The 9,125-nt window shown below is 40.6% G+C and overlaps 1 protein-coding gene across 3 annotated transcripts in view; it reads left to right on the top strand.

The window, feature by feature from the left end:
* Positions 1–664: 664 nt before the first annotated feature.
* PEX5L (peroxisomal biogenesis factor 5 like) overlaps positions 665–9,125 on the top strand; it is a 319,298-nt gene continuing 310,837 nt past the window's right edge. The window contains exon 1 of one of the 3 annotated variants that reach the window (XM_056565261.1): positions 665–1,069. In XM_056565261.1, coding sequence (XP_056421236.1) covers positions 1,049–1,069 — 21 coding nt within the window. In that variant the 5' untranslated portion in view covers positions 665–1,048. The remainder of the gene's footprint in view (positions 1,070–9,125) is intronic. The other 2 variants (XM_056565260.1, XM_056565272.1) reach the window with 2 other exon arrangements.

Here is a 9,125-nt window from a genome sequence, read left to right as displayed (position 1 = left end):
TCATGGTGCATTAGAGCAGTGTTTTGTAAGCAGCGTGTCTCTAGTTGTTGCAAAACTACTACTCCCAGTCTGCCCAAACAGCCAAAGGCTGTCCGCGCATGCTGGGTGTTGTAGTTTTGTAACAGCTGGAGACACGCTGATTGGAAAACACTGCATTAGAGAGTGGACAGGACAAGTGAATACCGGTATCATGGTGCATTAGAGTGCAACAATTCACCCTGATGATTTCCTCTAAGTCTTTAGCTCTCCGTGCATTCTGGGAGTTGTAGTTCTGCAACAGCTGGAGACACACTCTTTGGAAAACACTGCATTACAGAGCGGTCAGGACAACAGTTGAACGGCTGTATCAGCAGAACGATCCTAGCAAACAAAGAAGAAAAAATCCAATATTAAAATAATTGCCAAATTATCATTAAAATAATCGACATAGTATTGCGTATTTATTTAGCAACAATTCCATTCTTCATGGAAGAGTCATCCTGCAAGCAGGGGCTCCTCAGCCGGCACACACAGGAGAACCTCAGGAGGTGACAGGAGTTTTCTATTCCAGCAAAACCTCCAGTGACTGTGCCAGGGGGAGGAATAGATGAAGGGAGGTCCTGGTGATGTCACCAAGGAGAGGGGGGAGCCGGAGGAGAGTCTAGCACAGTGATCCTTTCGCTGAGTCCTATGTAGTATTTGTGTGTCACGCTGCCAGCTGTCATGAGTCCTGCAGTAAGCACAGAGTAAGAAGAGGAGGCGCTGCTGTGATCCCTGGGGAGGGTCCATGCATCTGAAAGAGATGAACGAAGAAAAGCGTAAGCGAGAAAGAGTTACATAGAGAAGGAGACTTTCTTTCCAGGCAGAGTTCTTATCGCCAGAGATCTCTGCTGCATCTGCTGCTCCTCAGAGCAGAGTCTCCTCTTTCAGCACCACCAAGGGAGGGACAGTTCCCAGGACTACTTGCAAGAAGCTGCTGTATCTAAAGCACCTGAATCCAAGCTGATAGAATAAACCATAGGCTCCTCTCATTCACACACACACATTCTACTGGGAACCCTGCAGCACAATGTACCAGGGACATATCCAGGTAAGACAAGATCATGCGTTATCTCTTCCAGTGTGTGTGCCCATGCTGCAACAAGTACCTGAACTCTGGATTGTAACTCTCACAGACAACTTACTTAGTGGATGGGGTGACTACTTGCCAATATAAAGCATGCATATATTGTGTAGCTTAAGTGTCATTTAATGTACTTCATGCGAAGGGTATGTCAGTTGAAGGACAAATGATATGTGCTGGGGCAAATCAGGCTGAAATGATACTTTAGCCCATTGTTTCCCAACCAGGGTGCCTCCAGCTGTTGCAAAACTACAACTCCCAGCATGCTCGGACAGCCGAAGGCTGTCCGAGCATGCTGGGAGTTGTAGTTTTGCAACAGCTGGAGGCACCCTGGTTGGAAATCACTTCTTTAGCAACACATACCGGTGTGTAGTTGTGACATACAAGCCATACTGTACCACTACATGCAATATCATCTCAAGTAGTTTGGCCCAGGTTAACGTGACTCTTGCCTTATTTCTGCATTCCATACATTATTTAAACAGCATTTCCGTTTCCAATGAAGGATGAAAGTGAGATTATTGATTATTTTTCTTTCCAAAACGAGAGTGGGTTATTTTAAAATGAGAAGTCCTGGTATAGTGGCTTCCTGCTCCCTGTAACCTTGAATCACACCATCCTCTATATTGCTTAGAAATCCAAGACTCACCAGGGAGGGGCATACCCCAGTTTGTAAGCATGCCAGGAAACCCTTGGCAGATGTCTTTTACCTAAATGCCTTAGAGATCTATAGACAACACGCCTTAATGTCCTAATCTGTATGAAGCCAGACTGATATCATTGAAAAAAAAAATATGTGCAGTATACATGCAGAGAATTAGCTGTATCTAAGCTTCCGGCATTACATTTTACTGTCCACGATTGTAGCTGCCCCATGACATCACATCTGGTGACCATGCAGGATAATAAAGATACTGATTTTAGTTATATATCATGTATGATGTATTACTCTATGACCAATAGGTGCTATTAATATATGCAGTAACCAGTAATAAGTACATGGATGATAACCCAGTAAGTAACTCTTTGGAAGTTTTAGTTATTATTTGTAAATATTACTATGGAAATTTAAACATGGCTACATTAATAATAAGAATTGTATCAATATATTATCATTCATCATAATAATAATATATTACTACAACTATTTTATATAATTTTTATATTAAATGTATATTCATTTCCTTATCAAAATAATCTCTAGGAAAGGAAAAAGATTTCATTTGTTGTGAAATTCTCTTTTTTATCTATTTATCCATTAAGTAATATAGTTATAGAACTTTTGTCTTGTTTAAAATGTGTCTGCTGTTTGATGCTGTGCTGTTTGGTGGTGTGCTGTTTGTTTGGTAGTGTGCTGTTTGGTGGTCTGCTGTTTGGTGGTGTGCTGTTTGGTCTGCTGTTTGGTGGTCTGCTGTTTGGTGGTGTGCTGTTTGGTGGTCTGCTGTTTGGTGGTCTGCTGTTTGGTGGTGTGCTGTTTGTTGGTGTGCTGTTTGCTGGTGTGCTGTTTGCTGGTGTGGTGTTTGGTGGTGTGCTGTTTGGTGGTCTGCTGTTTGGTGGTCTGCTGTTTGGTGGTGTGCTGTTTGGTGGTGTGCTGTTTGTTGGTGTGCTGTTTGCTGGTGTGCTGTTTGCTGGTGTGTTTGCTGGTGTGCTGTTTGGTGGTGTGGTGTGCTGTTTGGTGGTGTGGTGTGCTGTTTGGTGGTCTGCTGTTTGGTGGTCTGCTGTTTTGTGGTGCGCTGTTTGTTGGTGTGCTGTTTGGTGGTGTGCTGTTTGGTGGTGTGCTGTTTGGTGGAGTGCTGTTTGGTGGAGTGCTGTTTGGTGGTGTGCTGTTTGGTGGTGTGCTGTTTGGTGGTGTGCTGTTTGGTGGTGTGCTGTTTGGTGGTGTGCAGTTTGGTGCTGTGCTGTTTGGTGGTGTGCTGTTTGGTGGTGTGCTGTTTGGTGTTGTGGTGTTTGGTGTTGTGGTGTTTGGTGGTGTGCTGTTTGGTGGTGTGCTGTTTGGTGGTGTGCTGTTTGGTGGTGTGCTGTTTGGTGGTGTGCTGTTTGGTGCTGTGGTTTTTGGTGGTGTGCTGTTTGGTGGGCTGAAGTCAGTAATTCCCAACAGAACTAAGGGAAGTAACACCATATTTTATTTATGTTATTTAGTATTAAGGGTACAATATATAGGGCCTGAGACAGTTGACACATCATAAATTGCAGTCCAAACACAGCTGTTCTGAAGTGGCTTCAGCCAGCTTTATTCTTCATCCACAAAAAAATAAAATAAATAAAAACATTGTCAATAATATGCACATTAGACAAAACAAAGAAACAAAAACAAAAATTTACTGAGCACTAATACAAGAAAACGTCCTTAACTATTAGTTTGAAGTCTACTGCTCCATAGTTTCAGATGGCTGGCATGTCTTACCAGACTTTGGTTCCTCTAGAGCAGTGTGTCCCAACCAGGGTGCCTCCAGCTGGTGCAAAACTACAACTCCCAGCATGCCCGGACAGCCGAAGGCATGCTGGGAGTTGTAGTTTTGCAGCAGCTGAAGGCACCCTGGTTGGGAAACACTGCTCTAGGCTGTAGCTCCCACAGGCCTGGCCTAGCCTGTGTCTCATACTGGGAGCCCTATCCTGAGAGACCAAGCCTTCTCCTTACAGAGGACCCTCCGGTGTCATCTAATGACCCAAACCAACTCCTAGCGGGAGAGGAATACAGGAGCTCCAAAATCTAGCTCCTGTATTTGGGCTTCAGACTCAACCTTTATTGGAGAAAAGCCTGTTCTATTATTATTATTTCATGTAAGCACACATACAGTGATATAACTTCAATTATACTTAACAACTTAGTCCCTGAGTACTTATCTTGTGGATTGCAGATGCATGGGGGATTCTTTACTTACATGTATATGCAGGATGCTCTATGGGCATAGTATAGCCATTTTTCCCTCTTGAAGTATCTCAAATTAGACAAATGTGCATAAGTAAATGCCCAAAATTCCCTCTATATCCACAGTCTCCAAAATGAGGACTAGATAGCTGCAAAGTTAGAAAAAAAACTCAATAACTGCACTCAATTATTCAAACTATAATATAATATAATATAATATATATACACACACACATACAGGACTCAAGTTTCTGCATTTTATTCACAACAGGAATAACAGCACCAGCCCTTGAGGGGAAATCTTGGGTGAGTCCTTTTTTCCCAGGACTTGACCCATGTATGTATGTATGTATGATATATATATATATTCACTTAAGCAAACAAAATGTCCAAACGCCTCTGCTTAACATGTAGTAAATTTAAAAAACCCGGGAGACAGAAATGCCTTGTCTAAAAAGGTGACACAAAATATGCCATATCAAGTGTCAATGAAAATTGAATCCTTATTATATATTTATATACAATGCAGGAGGGTAACATTCCTTACTTAACGTCATAACATGCAGTTAGAACTTTAAATATTTACATTTGCATAAAGTTAGATCAAAAGCTCTTTGACTGTCGGTAAATATATCTACTTGTCATTTCATTTTGCTTTGTTTCACAATATATATTTTATGGACTTAAAGGGGTATTCCAGGAAAAAACTGTCTCCAGAAAGTTAAACAGATTTGTAAATTACTTCTATAAAAAAAATCTTAATCCTTCTAATAATTATCAGCTGCTGAAGTTGAGTTGTTCTTTTCTGTCTGGCAACAGTGCTCTCTGCCGACATCTTTGCTTGTCTCGGGAACTGCACAGAGTAGAAGAGGTTTGCTATGGGGATTTGCTTCTATTCTGGACAGTTCCCGAGACAGGTGTCAGAGAGCACTTAGCCAGAAAAGAACAACTCAACTTCAGCAGCTCATAAGTACTGAAAGGATTAAGATTTTTTAATAGAAGTAATTTACAAATCCATTTAACTTTCTGGAACCAGTTGATTAAAGGGTTGTTTTTTTTTGGATAACCCCCTTTAACATTTGAGTTAGAACTTATTTCCAAATAGGTTACTGCAAAGTTGAGACTATCAGTGCAGTAGAGTTGAGTTTGTCTTGTGGACTGGCTCGCCACAACACAAAAGCACCTAAATGATAAACTGAGCTCTGCTACATATGTAGTTGAAAATGAAAACAAAATATGATATTTTTTCACATTTTCAAGTGACAAGATTCATAGCATATGCCATATGTGTGTGTGCAGAATGTGTGCGCAGGAATACAAAATATTAGACAAACTGCACATGGAGTAGTGCTGGACTTGTAATTCAACTGTTCCTTTTTCCTAAATTGTGATAGTTATTTACTACGCAGTACTATGATTTTGCTATATCCTCTAAAGCAGTGTTTTCCAACCAGTTTTCCCTGAGCTGTTGCAAAACTACAACTCCCAGCATGCCCGGACAGCCTTTGGCTGTCCGGGCATAATGGGAGTTGTAGTTTAGCGACAGCTGGAGAATCACTGCTTGATAGTTTCCATGTGGTTGTATGTAAGTAAATATACATTCTGCCTCCAGTTTTGTCTTAGTCATGAATATTAGTATTGTAATGCTTTGTAGATTGACCACACATTACATGCTGGTGACTTTGGCGCAATGGTTTTGTGTTTCTAAGTGACAAAAGTGGCAAAATTTTTAATTTTCTTGCCTGTTTCTAGGATTGGCGGGAAGGGGGGTGTTACCTGAAACCAACAGGGGGAGATTTAATACTTGTTATGCCGAGCACTCCGGGTCCCTGCTCCTCCCCGGAGCGCTGGCAGCGTTCTTCTGTCTGCAGCACCCCGGTCAGACCCGCTGACCGGGAGCGCTGCACTGTTACTGCCGGCGGGGATGCGATCCGCGCTTGCCCGTGGGTCGCATCCCAATCGTCTCACCTGTCCCTTTCCCCTGCTGTCATGTCCCGGTGCGTACGGCCCCGCTCTCTAGGGCGTGCGCGCGCCGGCTCTCTGAAATTTAAAGGGCCAGTGCACCACTAATTGGTGCCTGGCCCAATCAGTTGTAATCACTCCCATTCCATATAAAAAAAACTTCCTGTCCTTGCCGGATCTTGTTGCCTTGTGCCCTGAGAAAGCGTTATAGTGTGTTCCCAAGCCTGTGTACCCAGACCTTCTGCTGTTGCCCCTGACTACGAACCTCGCTGCCTGCCCTGACCTTCTGCTACGTCTGACCTCACCTCCGTCTAGTCCTTGTGTACCGCGCCTGTCTCAGCTGTCAGTGAGGTTGAGTCGCTATCGGGTGGAACGACCTGGGGGTTACCTGCCGCTGCAAGTCCATCCCGCTTTGCGGCGGGCTTTGGTGAAAACCCAGTAACCCCTTAGATTCCGTTCCCCTGGTACGGCCCACGCCATCACCTCACTGACACAGAGGATCCACCTACAGTGTCCTCTCCGCATACCAGTCCGGATCCTGACAATACTGAGTTGTTTTGTATGTCATTTTTCAAGTCACTTTAGTTCCTGGAAATTAAGCGGACATGCCCATAACTTATTATGTATGTGAGAAATATTGTGCAAGTCCACCAAAACTAACATAACTAATATGACTTCAAAACACAAAAATTCACTCAGTAAAGCAAATTTCTAGAGCAGCATTGAGGGTGGTCTTTGTTTGCGTTTTTTTTTTTGTTTTGTTTTTGAACCATTGCGTTGTAATTATGCGTATTTTTAAAAATCACAAATGATAAATGAATGACCACTGCATGTAAATTGGCCTACATACACAAGTCTTCAGAAATCACTTATATTGTTAAAAAATAAGTTTAAAAAAGAATATGGAAAAAAATACAATAAAAAAAAAATTTGCAAATCCCCCCCCCCCACTGCAAAATAGACCAATAACATATAAAAATAAAGATGTATCAATCTCCCCAATAAGCCCTAATCTAATCAACCAACCCTGTAATGTAGAATAAAAAACCACAACAAATCTAGACAGAAAATTTGCACCATAAAGATCCACACATTAAATGGACAGTGTCAGATCCAAAAACATTTTATATGTTTGTTACTGATGAAAATTAAAGACCTTTTGTAATATGGCTGTTTAATTTTTTTTTTATATTTAATAAAGAAAACAGACCCTGAAAATAAATCCCACCACTAGGGGTCCCCATACCTACTGGGAAACTAACCAGTCCTGCAGCAGCATCAGGCTTGTCCATGAGTGATGGATAACAATGACTCATAGACAATGCTGCATGAGCAGACACAACAATCACCTCCCACCATCACAAGGAGGGACACACCCTCTTCTACCATACACCTATCACCTCCCACCACAAGGGAGGGACACGTTCCCTTCCGCCACACACCAATCACCTCCTACCACCACAAGGGAGGGACACACACCCTTCCGCTGAGAGGATTACTAACATTGTGAGCTAATAAAAAGAGGTGTTTGTATAATAAATATAGGTGTTAGATACATAAAAATTAGATGTATGTGGTCAGGATTGGGTACTAAGTAAAATATTTATGTATTTTTTTGTGTGGGATGTGACAGGTACGCTTTTAATTATACATTTTTACCTGTTCTTTGTGTATTCAAAAAGTTGTACATGAGGAGGTATTATTTTACACTGTACATTACACTGTTGCTTGCCATGCTATTAAATTCTGCTTTAGTGTCTCCATATAATAGTATGATTAATCTGAAACCCAATAACACTTACAGCATGGTTGTGCATTCTGTTCAGAGCAATTACAACCCTCACAAGCTGCTCCGGGATCCATGGCAGCGGGTGAAGTGTTATTCTGCCTGGTTGGCCTGTATATATACTGTGTTATATTCCATGGCCACAATGTCCTGGATTGCTACCTATCTGCTCCTGTTTTACCCAGCTGATCACCTAACTGGTAAAGATATTAGCAAAAAATGAAATAACTATGAAGTAGTCAGAATTTCTCACTTTTTCACTCCGTGTGCATATAAATGACACATTATCTTTACAGCAATAATTACAGCAATAATTACATTACAGCAATAATAAATGTGTATCCTTTTTATGTTTGACTATTAATAAAAAATATAAAAACTTTATTGATTTCTTTCTATTCTGAAACCTAATTTTTATTTTTCATTTTTCTATCAACAGACCTTTGTGAGAACTAGTTTTGACCAGTAGTTTTTCACTTTTTGTTGTATCACTTTTTATTCCATTTTGGTAGAGAGACATTTTATGGGCAGGACAGTAGCAGTCATTTTTCTTTTTAATTGTTTTCCTATGATACTTGTAAAAAGGATTTTTTTAACATTAATAGTTTTTTTCTTTTGTTTTAGTCCTCTTGTGCATAACTCTGCAGGACTTCTGTGCAGTGAGCAAAATACTGCACAGCTTTTTTTTGTACTAAGATGGCAGACCTATTTTATAGTACTAAGATTGCAGACCTATTTTATAGTACTAAGATGGCAGACCTATTTTATAGTACTAAGATGGCAGATCTATTTTATAGTACTAAGATGGCAGACCTATTTTATAGTACTAAGATGGCAGACCTATTTTATAGTACTAAGATGGCAGACCTATTTTATAGTACTAAGATGGCAGACCTATTTTATAGTACTAAGATGGCAGACCTATTTTATAGTACTAAGATGGCAGACCTATTTTTATAGTACTAAGATGGCAGACCTATTTTTATAGTACTAAGATGGCAGACCTATTTTTATAGTACTAAGATGGCAGACCTATTTTTATAGTACTAAGATGGCAGACCTATTTTTATAGTACTAAGATGGCAGACCTATTTTATAGTACTAAGATGGCAGACCTATTTTTATAGTACTAAGATGGCAGACCTATTTTTATAGTACTGAGATGGCAGACCTATTTTTATAGTACTAAGATGGCAGACCTATTTTATAGTACTAAGATGGCAGACCTATTTTTATAGTACTAAGATGGCAGACCTATTTTATAGTACTAAGATGGCAGACCTATTTTATAGTACTAAGATGGCAGACCTACTTTATAGTACTGAGATGGCAGACCTATTTTATAGTACTAAGATGGCAGACCTATTTTTATAGTACTAAGATGGCAGACCTATTTTATAGTACTA

Source organism: Hyla sarda, chromosome 3 (genome assembly GCF_029499605.1).
Source record: "Hyla sarda isolate aHylSar1 chromosome 3, aHylSar1.hap1, whole genome shotgun sequence".
NCBI lineage: Eukaryota > Metazoa > Chordata > Amphibia > Anura > Hylidae > Hyla > Hyla sarda.
The sequence above is the reverse complement of the archived record's forward strand: the minus strand, read 5'-3'. Positions and strand labels throughout refer to the sequence as shown.